At 36.5% G+C, this 20,212-nt stretch overlaps 2 protein-coding genes across 2 annotated transcripts in view; both read left to right on the forward strand.

Annotated features, from left to right (window-relative positions):
• Nucleotides 1–8,826: 8,826 nt before the first annotated feature.
• Nucleotides 8,827–11,186, forward strand: LOC121634261 (cell wall protein DAN4-like). Its single transcript, XM_041976797.1, has 6 exons — nt 8,827–9,049; nt 9,612–9,797; nt 9,956–10,045; nt 10,350–10,375; nt 10,564–10,632; nt 10,729–11,186. The coding sequence occupies exons 1-6, from the start codon at nt 8,827–8,829 to the stop codon at nt 10,789–10,791; spliced, it is 657 nt and encodes a 218-aa protein (XP_041832731.1). The 3' UTR covers nt 10,792–11,186.
• A 7,138-nt stretch (nt 11,187–18,324) lies between these two features.
• LOC121633261 overlaps nt 18,325–20,212 on the forward strand; it is a 61,462-nt gene continuing 59,574 nt past the window's right edge. The window contains exons 1-2 of the mRNA XM_041975127.1: nt 18,325–18,401; nt 18,611–18,922. Coding sequence (XP_041831061.1) covers nt 18,341–18,401; nt 18,611–18,922 — 373 coding nt within the window. The 5' untranslated portion in view covers nt 18,325–18,340. The remainder of the gene's footprint in view (nt 18,402–18,610; nt 18,923–20,212) is intronic.

Here is a 20,212-nt window from a genome sequence, read left to right on the forward strand (position 1 = left end):
GAGTTGAGGGAAACATTGCATTTTTCATTCCAGAATTAGAGGAAAGACAAACCCTGACTTTGTTACCATAGTAACTTATTATATAAACATAACAAACATGCTGACAGGTTTTCTGTCCTCCCTCAATGGCTTTTCCATGACAATATCATCCTACAGATTTGGAAGTATAGTTAATACACAATGCTTTATGTCTGGGGTTGAGCTGTTTTTTTTTTTACAGGTACACAGTGATGAAGATGAAGATGAAGGTATAGTGCAGTATGAAAACGTTGGAGAGCCCTCTGTTTCTATCCGACTCCACTGATCAACAACTTCAACATCAAATCTCCACAGAAATGAGTCCACTGCTGTAAAGTTCATCCCAACATATTTTACATCCATAGACAAAAACAGATTCACATCCTTTTATTAATTTTTATTTCTTTCTTATAATATTAGAATGAGAAAGTTTATTTTTTGTTGCATTGCAAAGATTTGTAATATTTTCTCATTTGTAAAAACCATTTAATCACAATGTAATACTGAATGTTTGAGTTTAACGAGCTACTGTGTGTTATTGTGCTAATGTGAATTTAATGTTATTTTTACTAGTCCAGTTATGATTAAAGTTTAAGTTCAGAAATGTGTTTTGTAGTTTTGCCTCTCAGCCTCTTCACAAAGACCAGCAGCTCAGACCTCAGTACAAACTTTTCATCTTTCTGTTCCTCCATGCTTCATATTAAATCTTTTCTCTGTTGAACTGAATAGCTTTGTTTGGTCTGATGTTAGACATTTGTCTCAGTAGTCACATTATTATCTGATTACTTTAAATTTCTTTCTTATTTCATCTCAATGAAAAATATGACAAATATTTGTATTATTTTTAAATATTAATAAAATACATTTAATCACAATTTAATTCAGATTCTGTGAGTTTAATGCACTTAAAGAGTTTGTGTTGTCCTTAATAATCCAATTATGATAAAAGCAAAAGTTGAAGTTTAGAAGTTGAGCTCCGCAGCTCAGTGTAAACTTTCTTTCTGAATATTTTCCTCTGTTTTCTCACATTTAATTTTATTCTGCCTGCTATTCAGTTAAACTGCTCGATTTGATCCGATCTCTGATATTTCAAGAGCTAGATTATATATAAGTGCATCCTCTGACTATAACTATAATACTGTGTCACCTTTAAGGAACACCATCCATCCATTTTCTACTGTATAAATGAGGTCAGGTCACGGTGGCAGCTGAGGAAACCCAGACGTCCCTTTACCCAACTAATCCAAGCTACTTCTGCCAGCTTGTCTGGGGAGATCCCAAGGCATTCCCAGGCTCAACCACGGCGTGTCCTGGGTCTTCCCCAGGGCCTCCTCCCAGTGGGACCTGCCAGGAACACCTCACCTGGGAGGTATCCAGGAGGCATCCTAACTAGATGCCTGAGCCACTTCATCTGTGTGGAGGAGCAGCTGCTCTTCTGTGAGCCCCTCCGAGATGACCAAGAGTTCCCACCCTCCTCCACATCCACATCATCTCTGTGTTGAGATTTAAACACTGTAGACACACAGTGGAGTGGCTGTATGAGGGTAAATCCTCTGGTATGGTGATATCAGCAACTTCCTGCTCTGCCACTCTGACATTTACACCATCTCACCTGAATCAGGAGTCAATAATTTATGAATTATTAAAATGTAAAGTGACAGATATTTATTAAAAAAATACACTTGTTTTCCTTCATCCCTCAGTCCTCACATGAGACAACAGGTGAGAAAGTCATGAATTGTTTTTGACCATATCAAACTGAAAGCACTTGTTTATTATTGGTGAATGAGAAATGAATTTTTTATAACTATATTTAATTTTTGTACAGCAGTTAAACAGAGAATATGGTATCAATGTTGTTGTTTTTTACCAGGTGAAGGAGAAACAACACTGACAACACAGTCAACTAGCACAACAAAATCAACCACAACAACGTCAGAGACACCAAAATCATCCACTTCAAGTAAAGCAATGAGAAAAATAACATCAACAGAAACCAAGCAGACATCAGTGGACAGACAAACACCTACAAACAACAACAATCCATTACAACAAGCAGGTAGAGACTGAATCTCTCATCTTCTGCAGTGTGAATGTCAGACTGACTCTTGGCTGCTGGTGGAGATTTTCTCTGCTTCAGTCAGTTTGAAACCTTGCTGCTGTTGTTACACTCTTGTAACAAACTGTCAGGGACACGTCCAGTCTGTTTTTGTAAAGTTTATTTTATATATTGCCCACAGTTCATCAACAGAACTTCTTTTTTTCCATCACTCCCCCACTCTTAGTTCAGTCTCATCTCCTCTTAAAGGGAAGTACACTAATTGGGCATTCAGAACAGTGTCATGAATTGAGCAACACATTCAAATTCAACAAATAATTTCTCAACCACGGGGTCCTCCAGCGTGTCCTGGGTCTTCCCCAGGGCCTCCTCCCTGTGGGACCTGCCAGGAACACATCACCAGGGAGGCATCCAGGAGACATCCTAACTAGATGTCTGAGCCACTTCATCTGTGTGGAGGAGCAGCTGCTCTTCTCTGAGATCCTCCGAGATGACCAAGAGTTCTCACCCTCCTCCAAGGGAGAGCAAAGACAGCCTGTGGAGGAAACTCATTTTGGCTCCTTGTATTCACAATCTCATTCTTTTGGTCACTACCCACAGCCCTCGGTGAGGAACAAACTGACTTCTAAATTGAGATTTTTACCTGCTTGATTTTTCCCCCATTCGTGAACAAGGCACAGAGAAACTTGAACTTCTCCACTTAGGGCAGGACCTCATTGTTGCCTTCGGCCACAGGTTGCACGAGACACCTGACCTCAAATATCCTCCCTGCAGGTGTTGAGTCCATGTGGAGGTGGGAACCTGTGGCTTGTTTGGGAAACCAAGCTCCCCTCCCAGGCCTGGCTCCAGGAGGATGTCCTGGTTTCCCTTTCCTGGACGTGATCACTGATGAAGCTTGCTCATCAAGGTTTTAAATCAGTCTTAGTCTGACCCCTCCCCTGAGGCCACTTTAAGTTGGGAGACCCCTCAGGTTCATAGAGGTAGTCAAACCCCTCCACCATGGTAAGGTGTTAATTCATGGAGGGCCCTTTAAGGAAGAAAGACTCTTATCTGCAGTACGGAAATATACAGAAACCATAAAAAAAGTTACTGTTGTGCTGAAAGCTGCTAGTAGTTTGCTACTAAGGGTTTTTTTTTAAACTGCAGAGCTCTCCTACTTTTGTAGGCACATTCTCAGTAAAACACCTCACCTTCAGAAGAAAATGACATCAATTTACTAAACTATTAATAAACACAAGAGCTGCATGAAAACAGTTATTTAAAGCAACAATCTTCATCTGGTCTTTGCAGAATTGTTAACAGTCGTCCTCTTTGTAAAACTAAGCAGATCAAACATTCTTTTAAAATTTTTAGCCATAAATTAAAGTTAAAGTGTTTCACTGTAACTCTTTTAGTAAACACATGTATATTAAGGGATCAAGAGGTAATGCCTTCAGCTAATTTAACAAGTGAAACATGTGAGAAAACACAGAGTGAAGTCACTATCAGGAAGTGACCTCACAAACCAGAAGAGGTTCATGATATATTTCTGTTTAAGAAACCACTTTTAGAGACTCGCTCATTTGTGAAGGAGACAACAAGAGAGACAGAAGCACAATGGTTCCACTCACATGGATTAAAATGTGTTTATTCCTGATTCTGATGCTTCAGTTTACAGGTAAGGAAACATATTTAACATGTTAAATAAAACAATTTAAACCAGTTTCAAAGCTTTACTAATGTAGCTTCATTAAGTTTTCCTCCTCTAGCTAAGCTTTTATTTGTTGCTTGGTTACAAACTTGTGTGGATTGTAAAATGATCCTCACACTAATAAGAAACATGACAGACATTTACATTAAACAGTTTATTTTTCATATTTTAAGTTCTCTGAACAACAGCAGCTGAGCAACGTCCATCCTTCACTGTCAGAGTTGGTGATGACGCTGCTTTGCCTTGTGGGAATAATCAGCATAACTGTGACAGTACGACCTGGATGTTTGGTAATAACATGGGAACAATACGTGTGACTGAACATGGACAGATTCACAGAGAAGCATCAACTAAATCAGACAGACTGAGTCTTACAGCGAACTGTTCTCTGTTTATAAAGAAGGTCACAGACGAGGATGCTGGTCTTTACACCTGCAGACAGTTTGTATCAGGACAACAACAAGGACCAGACTTTCATGTTCTTCTGTCTGTTATTACCAGTGAGTATTTACATCATGATGATTTCAGCTCAAACTGTCTTGTTAGAACAACAAACTGAAATATCACAATAATTATGATCACAGTGACGAAGATATTTTCCTCTTGTTGTCTTTCTCTCACAACATCTCCATCTTCACCAGTAACTGAACAGAAGAACAAAGATAAAGTCACTTTCTTCTGCTCTGTGTTGGGATTTCAAAACTGTACTCACACAGTGGAGTGGCTGTATGAGGGTAAATCCTCTGGTATGGTGATATTAGCAACTTCCTGCTCTGCCACTCTGACATTTACACCATCTCACCTGAATCAGGAGTCAATAATTTATGAGTTATTAAAATGTAAAGTGACAGATATTTATTATAAAAAAATACAATTGTTTTCCTTCATCCCTCAGTCCTCACATGAGACAACAGGTGAGAAAGTCATGAATTGTTTTTGACCATATCAAACTGAAAGCACTTGTTTATTATTGGTGAATGAGAAATTAATTTTTTAGAACTATATTTAATTTTTGTAAAGCAGTTAAACAGAGAATATGGTATCAATGTTGTTTTTTACCAGGTGAAGGAGAAACAACACTGACAACACAGTCAACTAGCACAACAAAATCAACCACAACAACGTCAGAGACACCAAAATCATCCACTTCAAGTAAAGCAATGAGAAAAATAACAACAACGACACAAACCAAGCAGACATCAGTGGACAGACAAACACCTACAAACAACAACAATCCATCACAACAAGCAGGTAGAGACTGAATCTCTCATCTTCTGCAGTGTGAATGTCAGACTGACTCTTGGCTGCTGGTGGAGATTTTCTCTGCTTCAGTCAGTGTGAAACTGGACACCTCCAGTCTGTTTTTGTAACATTTATTTTATATATTGCTCACAGTTTAACATCAACAGAAATTCTTTTTTTCCATCACTCCCCCACTCTTAGTTCAGTTTCCTCTCCTCTTAAAGGGAAAGTACACTAATCAGGCATCCAGAACAGTGTCATGAATTGAGCAACACATTCAAATTCAACAAATAATTTCTAACTCATCCACTGAAAACAAAACCACATAACAGAACTGCTCCAGTGTGCTACACTATTCATTACCCCTGACTAGGCTTATCATTTTTATTTCCTTTTTCCAGGCTCATCATGGCGGTATGTTGTTGTCTCTTTGGGTTTAACAGCACTCCTGATTTCTGTCATTACAATCAACTTGTGGACAAAAACTAAAGGTGAGAACTTCTAAATCTGAAATTTAAAAATTTTGAATGTTTATATCTGAAACCACAGTCTCTGTTTTCTCTGTTTTATTACTTTCAGGAAGCAAGACAACAATGCTAAATGCTGTGAGTTTAACCTCTGGATTTTCAACTATACAATAATTGTTATAAGGAGAAATCTCTGATTTTGAGCAACGTATTTACGACAAAGACTTGGAGTAAAACAACAAGACTAGATGATGAAATTCTACTAACAAAGGGTATAAATAGAGGGATGAACAGGTGCATCACATGAGGGTAATGACAACACAGGTGCGGTCCATGATGGCATGAGCAGAGGCATCCTGGGGAATGTTGTGTTGGAACCGGTGATCAATAGGCTGGTGATGCTGAGCGCACTAGAGGAAAAGGGGCAGACATGACACTAGGGAGATTTTCAGACACTAAGAGTGTGTTTGTGCTGTTTTTTACAGGTATACAGTGATGAAGATGAAGATGAAGGTATAGTGCAGTATGAAAACGTTGGAGAGCCCTCTGTTTCTGTCCGACTCCACTGATCAACAACTTCAACATCAAATCTCCACAGAAATGAGTCCACTGCTGTAAAGTTCATCCCAACATATTTTACACCCATAGACAAAAGCAGATTCACATCCTTTCATTACTTTTTATTTCTCTTATAATATTAGAATTAGAAAGTTTATTTTTGTTGCATTGACAAAGATTAGTAATATTTTCTCATTTGTAAAAACCATTTAATCACAATGTAATACTGAATGTTTGAGTTTAACGAGCTACTGTGTGTTATTGTGCTAATGTGAATTTAATGTTATTTTTACTAGTCCAGTTATGATTAAAGTTTAAGTTCAGAAATGTGTTTTGTAGTTTTGCCTCTCAGCCTCTTCACAAAGACCAGCAGCTCAGACCTCAGTACAAACTTTTCATCTTTCTGTTCCTCCATGCTTCATATCAAATCTTTTCTCTGTTGAACTGAATAGCTTTGTTTGGTCTGATGTTAGACATTTGTCTCAGTAGTCACATTATTATCTGATTACTTTAAATTTCTTTCTTATTTCATCTCAATGAAAAATATGACAAATATTTGTATTATTTTTAAATATTAATAAAATACATTTAATCACAATTTAATTTGGAATCTGTGAGTTTAATGCACTTAAAGAGTTTGTGTTGTCCTTAATAATCCAATTATGATAAAAGCAAGAGTTGAAGTTTAGAAGTTGAGCTCCGCAGCTCAGTGTAAACTTTCTTTCTGAATATTTTCCTCTTTCTGTTTTCTCACATTTAATTTTAATCTGCCTGCTATTCAGTTAAACTGCTCAATTTGATCCGATCTCTGATATTTCAAGAGCTAGATCATATATAAATGCATCCTCTGACTATAACTATAATACTGTGTCACCTTTAAGGAACACCATCCATCCATTTTCTACTGTATAATTGAAGTCAGGTCACGGTGGCAGCTGAGGAAACCCAGACGTCCCTTTACCCAACTAATCTAAGCTACTTCTGCCAGCTTGTCTGGGGAGATCCCAAGGCATTCCCAGGCTCAACCACGGAGTCCTCCAGCATGTCCTGGGTCTTCCCCAGGGCCTCCTCCCAGTGGGACCTGCCAGGAACACCTCACCTGGGAGGCATCCAGGAGGCATCCTAACTAGATGTCTGAGCCACTTCATCTGTGTGGAGGAGCAGCTGCTCTTCTGTGAGCCCCTCCGAGAAGACCAAGAGTTCTCACCCTCCTCCAAGGGAGAGCAAAGACAGCCTGTGGAGGAAACTCATTTTGGCTCCTTGTATTCATAATCTCATTCTTTTGGTCACTACTCACAGACCTCGGTGAGGGGAGGAACAAACTGACCTCTAAACTGAGATTTTTACCAGCTTGATTTTTCCTCCATTCATGAACAAGGCACAGAGAAACTTGAACTTCTCCACTTAGGGCAGGACCTCATTGTTGCCTTCGGCCACAGGTTGCACGAGACACCTGACCTCAAATATCCTCCCTGCAGGTGTTGAGTCCATGTGGAGGTGGGAACCTGTGGCTTGTTTGGGAAACCAAGCTCCCCTCCCAGGCCTGGCTCCAGGAGGATGCCCTGCTTTCCCTTTCCTGGACGTGATCACTGATAAAGTTTGCTCATCAAGGTTTTAAATCAGTCTTAGTCTGACCCCTCCCCTGAGGCCACTTTAAGCTGGGAGACCCCTCAGGTTCATAGAGGTAGTCAAACCCCTCCACCATGGTGAGGTGTTAATTCATGGAGGGACCTTTAAGGAAGAAAGACTCTTATCTGCAGTACGGAAATATACAGAAACCATAAAAAAGTTATTGTTGTGCTGAAAGCTGCTAGTAGTTTGCGACTAAGGTTTTTTTTTTAAACTGCAGAGCTCTCCTCCTTTTGTAGGCACATTCTCAGTAAAACACCTCACCTTCAGAAGAAAATGACATCAATTTACTATACTATTAATAAACACAAGAGCTGCATGAAAACAGATATTTGAAGCAACAATCTTCACACATTCAGCTTCTTCTGGTCTTTGCAGAATTGTTGACAGTCGTCCTCTTTGTAAAACTAAGCAGATCAAACATTCTTTTAAAATTTTTAGCCATAAATTAAAGTTAAAGTGTTTCACTGTAACTCTTTTAGTAAACACATGTATATTAAGGGATCAAGAGGTAATGCCTTCAGCTAATTTAACAAGTGAAACATGTGAGAAAACACAGAGTGAAGTCACTATCAGGAAGTGACCTCACAAACCAGAAGAGGTTCATGATATATTTCTGTTTAAGAAACCACTTTTAGAGACTCGCTCATTTGTGAAGGAGACAACAAGAGAGACAGAAGCACAATGGTTCCACTCAGATGGATTAAAATGTGTTTATTCCAGGTACTGATGCTTTGGTTTACAGGTAAGGAAACGTATTTCACATTCATTAATTTTCACGTTTTCAATGTAAGGGTCAGGGGGGAGCTGGAGCCTCCCAGCAGTTATCAGGCGAGAGGCAGGATACACTCTGAAGAGGTCGCCAGTCTATCGCAGGGCTCAGATTTAACATGTTGAATAAAATGTTTTGAACCAATTACAAAACTTTACTAATGTAGCTTTTTGTAACTCTTCCTCCTTCAGCTAACACAGCCATGTTTTGTTTGTGAAATTATTTTTACTCTAACAAAGGAAATGACATAATTTCCCTCATTCATCAGATTATTTTTCAAATTTCAGTTTTCTCTCCAGCAGCAGCTGAAAGACAGTTTTCCTCCTTCACTGTTAAGGTTGGTGATGAAGTCACTTTACCATGTGGAAAAAGTCACCTTAACTGTGGAAGTATGACCTGGATCATCAGTAAAAACAAAACAATACGTCTGATTGAACATGGACAGATTCACAGAGAAGCAGCAACTAAATCAGACAGACTGAGTGTTACAGCGAACTGTTCTCTGGTTATAAAGAAGGTCACAGACGAGGATGTTGGTCTTTACTCCTGCAGACAGTTTGTATCAGGAAAACAACACGGACCAGACTCTCATGTTTATCTGTCTGTTATTACCAGTGAGTATTTACATCATGATGTTTTCAGTTCAAACTGTCTTGTTAGAACAACAAACTGAAATATCACAATAATTATGATCACAGTGATGAAGTTATTTTCCTCTTGTTGTCTTTCTCTCACAACATCTCCATCTTCACCAGTGACTGAACAGATGAACAAAGATAAAGTCATTTTGTTCTGCTCTGTGTTGGGATTTAAACACTGTAGACACACAGTGGAGTGGCTGTATGAGGGTAAATTATCTGGTATGGAGATATCAGCACCTTCCTGCTCTGCCACTCTGACATTTACACCATCTCACCTGAACCAGGAGTCAATAATTTATGAGTTATTAAAATGTAAAGTGACAAATAATTATTTAAAAAAAATACACTTGTTTCCCTTCATCCCTCAGTCCTCACATGAGACAACAGGTGAAAAAGTTATGAATTGTTTTTGACCATATCAAACTCAAAGCAATCGTTTATTATTTGATAATGAGAAGTAATTTTTTATAACTATGTTTAATTTTTGTAAAGCAGTTAAACAGAGAATATGGTCTTAATGTTGTTGTTTTATCAGGTGAAGGAGAAACAACACTGACAACACAGTCAACTAGCACAACAAAATCATCCACAACAACGTCAGAGACACCAAAATCATCCACTTCAAGTAAAGAAATGAGAAAAATAACAACAACACAAACCAAGCAGACATCAGTGGACAGACAAACACCTACAAACAACAACAATCCATCACAACAAGCAGGTAGAGACTGAATCTCTCATCTTCTGCAGTGTGAATGTCAGACTGACTCTTGGCTGCTGGTGGAGATTTTCTCTGCTTCAGTCAGTGTGTCTCAGTCTGAAACTTGTTGTTGTTGAGAACCTCTGACTGTGTTTAATGTTTTAATTTCTTTTTTCCAGGTTCATCATGGTGGTCTGTGACTGTTTCTGTGGGTTCAGCAGGTCTCTTAATAACAGCTGTGGTGATCTTTATATGGAAGAAAACTAAAGGTGAGAATTTTGATCAGTTTCATTTTTATATGTAAAATGGTTTAAACTGAACATGTCAAATTTAATTAATTGAATTAATTTAATCAAATTTAATTAATTTAATTTATTCTGTTTAATACATTGAGCTCAATTATCTGCTAAGTGTGAAAGTAAATGATAATTTGATCATAAATAAAACTGAGGAAGATTCACAAAAATAAAGTTATGCATAAATGCAGCTTTCTCTGAAAGTGAATTCAAGAAAAATAGAAACAATCAAAACTTATATCAAAGTATTTAGATGATTTTAACTTTGTCTTTTCAGGAAATAAAAAGAAGGAAGGAAACACTGTGAGTTTAAACACTTCTGTCAATGAACTTGTCATTTGTATGGCAAATTAATGGCCATCTCACAAGCTATGATCATTAAAAGATAGAACTTAATTGTACATATATATATATATACATACATATATATATATATATATATATATATATATATATCACTGAGCAGTCTTTACGTTCTATTATGTGAACAGGCTGGTCCTGAAGATGCTGTTGTCTATGCGACTGTCAGCCACACCAAGAAGACCCCTAAAAAGAGTCGGGTGAGTGGTTCAATGCATTTTATTGGTAGTGATGCAGCTAAAGAATGGCAAAAGAAATTTAAATGCCAAAATTTGTGTTGTGATGTTTCTTTATAGGCTCCTGACACTGTGATATACAGCAGTGTGAGAGCTTCTTCCTCTGCAGGAGTTTCTAACTGATCTAAACGACTCCAGTGCTGCAACTAATAAACCAACAAAAAAAGAGATTAATAATTAAATACGTACCCTTCATTGGGTGGTTCATAGACTTTATATATGCACGCATAGGCAAGCAGAGCAATATTTAGTGCTTTTAGAAGCTTTACAACATTTGTGTATGACAAAGTTTTCTCATTCCCACCATGAGCAGTCAGTGTGAAATGGGCTTTTAAACCATCTTAGGGGAAGATTATAGGGAGCAACTGCAGATTACCAGTTACAGTATTAGCTTTATGAGGCATAGCTGAGGTGGAATATGGGAAAGAGGAGAGAACATAATGTACATAATTCTTTGTATACTTTTTTGTAACATGTTTTTATATTTTCTATATATCCTATTAAACTTTTACACTTGTCTAATTCCATTTATCTCTTGATTAACTGAAATCTATTTATTAAATCTGATTGTAAACATATTTACTATGGTTCATTGGATATAATGACCCCCACAGGACCATTATTGCCTTTACCTGAATTGTTTAACACCTTTTAAGGAAGTTGACAGTTGTGGTTTTAAGTGAAACGTTAAAAAAAAAAAAGCAGCAAACATATCTGCTGAGTTGGTGTATCAGTGGTTAGTGAGGTGTTAGCTTCTTTTCAACACCTTAACGTGTGTTAATGAGGAAATTTTCTGTAGACTGTGTTGACAGTTTTTATATTTACGGCTACAGCGTGATGATGTCAGTGGGCGCGGGGCATGCTGGGTGCTTAAAGTCAGCTGTAGGTTGTGGTTGGTTTTCATACCCAGTAAAACTAACAAGTGTTACACCGTGTTGGTCAGCAATCTCCCTCCTTCATGCACATCTACATAAACCTTACAAAAATTAGTTAACAATTATTATAATTACTATTTTTTTTACATTTATTCATATGAAGCAAACAAAACCAGCAAGCTATTCAGAGCTTAACATGTGTCAATGAGCAAATGAACCTTTTTCATTGTGCATCTCAGACTAGTGGAAGAAGAATAAACACTTTTACATGTACACATGTTAAATGGTCTGCATTTATATAGCGCTTTACTGTACATTAATGAAATAAGGGTAAATTCAATTTTATTTTCTTGGATTCAAGACAAAAACAATGTTTAATGTTTCTAACATTTTTTCTTCCTGCATTTAAAAACAAGCCATGATATCATGGAGCATCAGTGGTTGAAGAGGTGTTAGTTTCTGTTGGCTGCTAAATTTGTATGAACGTGGGAACAACAGCAGCAAAGATGTTCGGTACTTTTAAAATTTGTTTTTTAGCATTAAGATTTAAAACCACAACTGTCTTCAGTCCACTTGAAAAGTGTCAAATAATTCAGTTAAAGGTTACTGTGCTCCTTTGGGTCATTTAAAGCATAGAAAACATGTACAATAAAATTTAATAATCAGATTCTAATATTAGCAGATAAGTATAATTTCACAATCGTAAAGGATTAATAAGATATATAGAATATAACAAAGGTTGTTACAAAAATTCTGCAAATACATCATGTTTTCTCTTCTTTACTGAACTCAGCTCAGCTACATGTCACATACAGCTGTAACTGTCATCTGCACCTAGTAATATCATCTTCTCCAAAACTAGTTTAAATGTTTTTTTTCAGACTGTCGTAGACAGAAGCTGTAAAGCTTTTTAACCCTTTCATGTAGAGAGTCCACTACAGTGGACACCTATTTGACTGCTGTTTTCTAGTGTATTTATGAGTGAGGATGGTATATTTGTGTATTTGCCACTTGTGGGCATCAGTGAGTTATCCAATACACTGCCAGTCACGGAAGAATTAATAATATATATACTGTATGTGTACATACTTACATAGTAATTTCCAAATTTGCTTCAGTAATAAACAGGAAAGGAAAATTATACTGATATATTTTTATATAGAATATATTATAGAAACATGAAAACATGATTTTTCAAATATTTTTGAAGAATATGTGAACATATATTAAATAAATAAAAGTAAAATATGATTAAGAAATAAAGTATCAATGCATATGTCTGTAGAAATCAAATATTATATATAAAACACCTGTGGCACCATTTTCAATAATTCGTGCATGAAAGGGTTAAAAGTTCTTAATATTGTTCTGCTTGCCTATGCATTAAGACAGTGGTTCTCAATCTGGGGTCCGGGACCCCCAAGAGGGTCCCCTGAAGAGCACAGGGGGTCCGTGAGGCTTTGAATATTAGAGCCATTGGGATTAAAATCCACAAATTGTCCCTATTTTAATGAATAAAAGTAAAGATGTATGTTCATTAAACTTTGGCTTTATCAAAGGACAGGACTCAACCAGAATACATTAAGCTTGGTGCACACGTAATGTTAACCTTTTTTATTGTGCATCTCTGACTAGTGGAAGAAAAATAAACACTTTTACATGTACACATAAATGAAATAAGAATAAATTCAAGTTTATTTTCTTGGATGCAAGACAAAAACAATGATAAACATTTCTAACCCCCTTTTTTGCATTTGAAAACAAGCCACCCTGAACAAAAAGCATGATGTCATGGAGCATCAGTGGTTAAAGAGGTGTTAGTTACAGGTGGCTGCTAAATTTGTATGTACATGAGAACAGTCTGAGATGCACAATGAAAAAGGTTAATTTGCTCATTGACACATGTTAAGCTGTGAATAGAAGCTAACACCTCACTAACCACTGACACACCAGCATCATGCTTCTCATGTCATCATAGCTTAAAGCAACCTGCTAGTTTTGTTTGCTTCATATGAATAACTGTAAAAAAATAGTAATAATAATAATTGCTAACTAATTTTTGTAAGGTTTATGTAGATGTGCATGAAGGAGGGAGATTGCTGACCAACACGGTGTAACACTTGTTAGTTTTACTGGGAATGAAACCCAACCACAACCTACAGTTGACTTTTAGCAGCCAGCATGCCCTGCGTCCACTGAAATCATCACGCTGTAGCCATTATGATAAAAACTGCAACACAGTCTACAGTTTATTCCCTCATTTACACACGTTAAGCTGTGAAAAGAAGCTAACACCTCACTAACCACTGATACACCAACTCATGGCATCATAGCTTAAATAAACCTACTAAATTTGTTCACTTGCAACTAAATCTGAATAAATAATAATAAAGTTCTCTTTTAATCATGAAAGGAGAATTATTTGCAAAGGAAATTATCTAAAAGACCTAATTTTTCATGTTTAGTTCCATAATTTATATTTTCATCTGTTGCTGCTGATTACTCCTCCATGTCTGAGGAGCTGAGGAGGATCAAGGCGAAAAAAGCTGCTGGACCAGACTGCATCAGCGCCAGGCTCCTTAAGTCCTGCGTAGATGAACTGTGTGGAGTTATGGGGCATGTCTTCAACCTGAGCCTCAAGCTGAAGGTGGTACCACAGCTCTGGAAGGCCTCCTGTGTGGTACCAGTGCCAAAGACATCTTACGCCAGAGAACTCACCGGCTACAGGCAGGTGGATCTCACACCCCATCTAAAGATGAAACTTGAGACACTCATCCTGGGACACTGCAGCTCCACGGTGGGACCCTCCATGGATCCACTGCAGTTCGCCTACCAGCCTGGCATCGCAGTGGAGGACACGGTTATCTTCCTGCTACAATGTGCTCTGGCTTACCTGGAGAACCCCTGCAGCACTGTGAGAATCATGTTTCTTGAATTCTCCATAAATCTCATAAAAAAAAAAAACTCGTTATGTGTGCACCAGGCTTAATGTATTCTGGTTGAGTCCTGTCCTTTGATAAAGCCAAAGTTTAATGAACATACATCTGTACTTTTATTCATTAAAATAGGGACAATTTGTGGATTTTAATCCCAAAGGCTCTAATATTCAAAGCCTTGCGGACCCCCTGTGCTCTTCAGGGGACCCTCTTGAATGCATGAATTATTGAAAATGGTGCCACATGTGTTTTATATATAATATTTGATTTCTACAGACATATGCATTGATACTTTATTTCTTAATCATATTTTACTTTTATTTATTTAATATATGTTCACATATTCTTCAAAAATATTTGAAAAATCATGTTCTCATGTTTCTATAATATATTCTATATAAAAATATATCAGTACAATTTTCCTTTCCTGTTTATTACTGAAGCAAATTTGAAAATTACTATGTATTTATGTACACATACAGTATATATATTTATTCTACCATGACTGGCAGTGTATTGGATAACTCACTGATGCCCACAAGTGGCAAATACACAAATATACCATCCTCACTCATAAATACACTAGAAAACAGCAGTCAAATAGGTGTCCACTGTAGTGGACTCTCTACATGAAAGGGTTAAAAAGCTTTACAGCTTCTGTCTACGACAGTCTGAAAAAAAACGTTCAAACTAGTTTTGGAGAAGATGATATTACTAGGTGCAGATGACAGTTACAGCTGTATGTGACATGTAGCTGAGCTGAGTTCAGTAAAGAAGAGAAAACATGATGCATTTGCAGAAGTTTTGTAACAACCTTTGTTATATTCTATATATCTTATTAATCCTTTACGATTGCTAAATTATACTTATCTGCTAATATTAGAATCTGATTATTAAATCTTATTGTACTTGTTTTCTTTACTTTACTGTGAAAAATGACCCAAAAGGAGCACAGTAACCTTTAACTGAATTATCTTTGCTGCTGTTGTTCCCACGTTCATACAAACTTAACAGCCAACAGAAACTAACACCTCTTTAACCACAGATGCTCCATGATATCATGGCTTGTTTTTAAATGCAGGAAGAAAAGATGTTATTGTTTTTGTCTTCAGTCCAAGAAAATAAAATTGAATTTACCCTTATTTCATTAATGTACAGTAAAGCGCTATATAAATGCAGACCATTTAACATGTGTACATGTAAAAGTGTTTATTCTTCTTCCACTAGTCTGAGACACACAATGAAAAAGGTTAATTTGCTCATTGACACATGTTAAGCTGTGAATAGAAGCTAACACCTCACTAACCACTGATACACCAGCATCATGCTTCTCATGTCATCATAGCTTAAGCAACCTGCTGGTTTTGTTTGCTTCATATGTATATAAAAGTAAAAAAAGTAATTCCTAACAAACATTTTTTGTAAAAGAAAATAATCTAGAAGACCTGTTAAGATTTCATGTTTAATTCTATAAATTATATTTTCATCAATTGCTGTTGATTACTCCTCCATGTGTCTAAAATAACAAATTCACACAAATAAACCAGCTGCACGTACACCTCATTCACACGTCATTACCCACTGATACAAAAACATGTTGGATCACATGACATCATACCTTAAAAGACAAATGATCACTCTTGTAATTCTTATTCCTGGAATATTATAAAAGAAAAGACTGAACCTGGTAAAGTTTTGTGGTTAAATAATAACTTCAGTTGCATAGAAAAGTTTAGTTTCATATGTTATGTCTAAAATCTTAATGGATATTAAACTAAAGTTCAGTTTAAGACTTTTCTTTGTTCTATTGAAAGCATTTTGTTTGTCAACATAAAAATGTATAATAAATGTTTTTTCATAAAAGACAAAAAAAGATCAGATACTTTTGATGTTTTCTAATATTTTCCATTTGTTGTAACTACATTAAATGTGGCTAAAGTACATAAAGATTTTTATTTGTTGTTGTTTGTTCGTAGTTTAATATGATCAAGTCTGAATTAAACTAGATTAGTTTTAAACGGGTCTCTGTAGAATCTCTGTAGGTTGTTTGGCATGAAAACAGCCTGCGGTGAAGGGGTCAGGCATCAACTTTAAGTAAATGTGTCTCAGAAAAATACAAATATATGGCATAAAAAGCTTTACATGAACAAAATTTGAATGTTTGAACAACATGTGTTGAGAGTGAGAGCAAAGCTCAAAGGTCGAACTTTCAGAGCTCATCCAATTTTCTCACTAACACACCCCCTTTCAGTTTTTAGAATACAATTACATCAATTTAATGGTTTATTAATGAACACATTCAAAATAAATGTACTGTAACCTATAAATGTAGGCTAAAAAATAAGACTTAAACCAGCCTAATGTAGTTCCTTTAATCCCAAAATGCCTTCTGCTAAGTAAAACAAGTGATACAACAGAGTGAAGTCACCATGAGGAAGTGACGCCTCACAAACCAGAAGAAGCTCATAATATATTTCTGTTTAAGAAACCACCTTTAAAGATCGAAATATGAAAGAATAAATAACGAGTCTGTTTATTCCTGATGATACACAATGAGTTCATTATGCTGCTGATTGCCATAAACTAAGCTGAGCATCTCGTCTCAGCAAAGTAGTAAAACTCAATACAATTGTGTACAAATGTGCTACTGCTGTATAATATAAGCTTCTTTTCACTTTATCTGAACAAATCAGGGAAAAAAATCTAAAAGCTGCAGTTATTCTTTAATCTTCCACCATCTGCTTTCCAAATATTGTAGAGGTGCATGATTAAACTTTATGGAATTAAGAGGCTTGAGGGAGTGGTAGCCTTGTGGTTACAAGGTGGACTTGGGTCTGGAGAACGTGGATTCAAGTCTCTGGTGTGTCAACAGAGGTGAACAGAGAGGCAAGACCCTGAACCTCTCCCAACTGCTCTCCAGGTGCTGGAACATCATGGCAGCCCACTGCTCTCGTACATGTAGAGATGGATTAAATGTAGAGCTGAATTTCTCATTTGGGATAACTTAAGTAAAAATTATTAGTAGTATTTTTATTGTTGTTATCATGTTGTTTAAGTTGCACTAGATAACCTTCAAACTTTATAACTCAGTGTTGCTGACTTGTTTGATGGTGCACTGACATTTATTTTGTACATTTCTGGAGCGTCGCAGCCCAGCAGCATCTTCATGCTGAGAAACTGCACTTCACAATTTTTTCTTCCAGGCCGCTGCGTGACGTTGCAGCCGAGTTTTGCTTTACACACTTACTCACTGTGTAGTGGAACATGTACGGCACCCCAGAAATAATCACAAATCCATCGTAGCAACCACAGTGAACGTTTTCTGTCTCCATCACTGCATCTAAATGAACATAAACTGATGTTTTTATGATGTTTATCTAATTATAACTGGAGCTCTGCACCTTTTGTAGACACATTCTCAGTAAAACACTTCTCCTAAACTTCTCAGAAAAAATGACATCAGTTTACTAATTTATTAATAAACACATTCAAAATAGAAGAGCTGCATGAAGGTAAACGTTTATCTGTACCAGCAATCTTCACACATGCAGCTTCCTCTGTTCTTTGCTGAACTGTCCACTGTCATCTTCAGTGGAAAACAAAGCAAATTAAAGATTTAGTAAAATGCATTCAACATGCATTAAAAGCTAAGTTTTATTTCAACTTTTTAAATAAGGGAATAGGAGGTAAACAACTCAATTAATTCAACAAGGAACAGAGGTGATAAAACACAGAGTGAAGTCACTATCAGGAAGTGACGCCTCACAAACCAGAAGAAGCTCATAATATATTTCTGTTTAAGAAACCACTTTTAGAGACTCGGTCATTTGTGAAGGAGACAACAAGAGAGACAGAAGCACAATGGTTCCAGTCAGATGGATTAAAATGTCTTTATTCCTGATTCTGATGCTTCAGTTTACAGGTAAGGAAACATATTTAACATGTTAAATAAAATTATTTAAACCAGTTTGAAAGCTTTACTAATGTAGCTTCATTAAGTTTTCCTACTTTAACACAGATATGTTTGTTACATTGTGTTGATTGTAAAATGATCCTCACACTAATAAGAAACATGACAGACATTTACATTCAACAGTTTATTTTTCATATTTTAATTTCTCTGAACAACAGCAGCTGAGCAACGTTCATCCTTCACTGTCAGAGTTGGTGATGACGCTGCTTTGCCTTGTGGGAATAATCAGCATAACTGTGACAGTACGACCTGGATCTTTAGTAATAACATGGGAACAATACGTCTGTTTGAACATGGACAGATTCACAGAGAAGCAGCAACTAAATCAGACAGACTGAGTGTTGCAGAAAACTGTTCTCTGGTTATAAAGAAGGTCACAGACGAGGATGTTGGTCTTTACACCCGCAGACAGTTTGTATCAGGACAACAACAAGGACCAGACTCTAAGGTTTATCTGTCTGTTATTACCAGTGAGTATTTACATCATGATGTTTTCAGCTCAAACTGTCTTGTTAGAACAACAGACTGAACTATCACAATAATTATGATCACAGTGATGAAGTTGTTTTCCTCTTGTTGTCTTTCTCTCACAACATCTCCATCTTCACCAGTAACTGAACAGAAGAACAAAGATAATGTCACTTTGTTCTGCTCTGTGTTGGGATTTGAAAAATGTGGACACACAGTGGAGTGGCTGTATGAGGGTAAATCCTCTGGTATGGAGATATCAGCAACTTCCTGCTCTGCCACTCTGACATTTACACCATCTCACCTGAATCAGGAGTCAATAATTTATGAGTTATTAAAATGTAAAGTGACAGATAATCATTTTAAAAAAATACAATTGTTTCCCTTCATCCCTCAGTCCTCACATGAGACAACAGGTGAGAAATTCAAGAATTGTTTTTGACCATATCAAACTGAAAATATTTGTTTATTATTGGTGAATGAGAAGTAAATTTTTTATAACTATGTTTAATTTTTACTAAAGCAGTTAAACAGAGAATATAGTCTTAATCTTGTTGTTTTTTACCAGGTGAAGGAGAAACAACACTGACAACACAGTCAACTAGCACAACAAAATCAACCACAACAACGTCAGAGACACCAAAATCATCCACTTCAAGTAAAGCAATGAGAAAAATAACAACAACAGAAACCAAGCAGACATCAGTGGACAGACAAACACCTACAAACAACAACAATCCATTACAACAAGCAGGTAGAGACTGAATCTCTCATCTTCTGCAGTGTGAATGTCAGACTGACTCTTGGCTGCTGGTGGAGATTTTCTCTGCTTCAGTCAGTGTGTCTCAGTCTGAAACTTGTTGTTGTTCAGAACCTCTGACTGTGTTTAATGTTTTAATTTCTTTTTTCCAGGTTCATCATGGTGGTCTGTGACTGTTTCTGTGGGTTCAGCAGGTCTCTTAATAACAGCTGTGGTGATCATTATATGGAAGAAAACTAAAGGTGAGAAGTTTGATCAGTTAAATTTTTTATGTAAAATGGTTTAAATTGAACACATCAAATTTAATTAATTGAATTAATTTAATCCAATTCAATTAATTTAATTTCTTCTGTTTAATACATTGAGCTCAATTATCTGCTAAGTGTGAAAGTAAATGATAATTTGATCATAAATAAAACTGAGGAAGATTCACAGAAATAAAGATATGCATAAATGCAGCTTTCTCTGAAAGTGAATTCAAGAAAAATAGAAACAATCAAAACTTATGTCAAAGTATTTAGATGATTTTAAC

This window comes from Melanotaenia boesemani, chromosome 22 (assembly GCF_017639745.1).
Source record: "Melanotaenia boesemani isolate fMelBoe1 chromosome 22, fMelBoe1.pri, whole genome shotgun sequence".
Lineage (NCBI taxonomy): Eukaryota > Metazoa > Chordata > Actinopteri > Atheriniformes > Melanotaeniidae > Melanotaenia > Melanotaenia boesemani.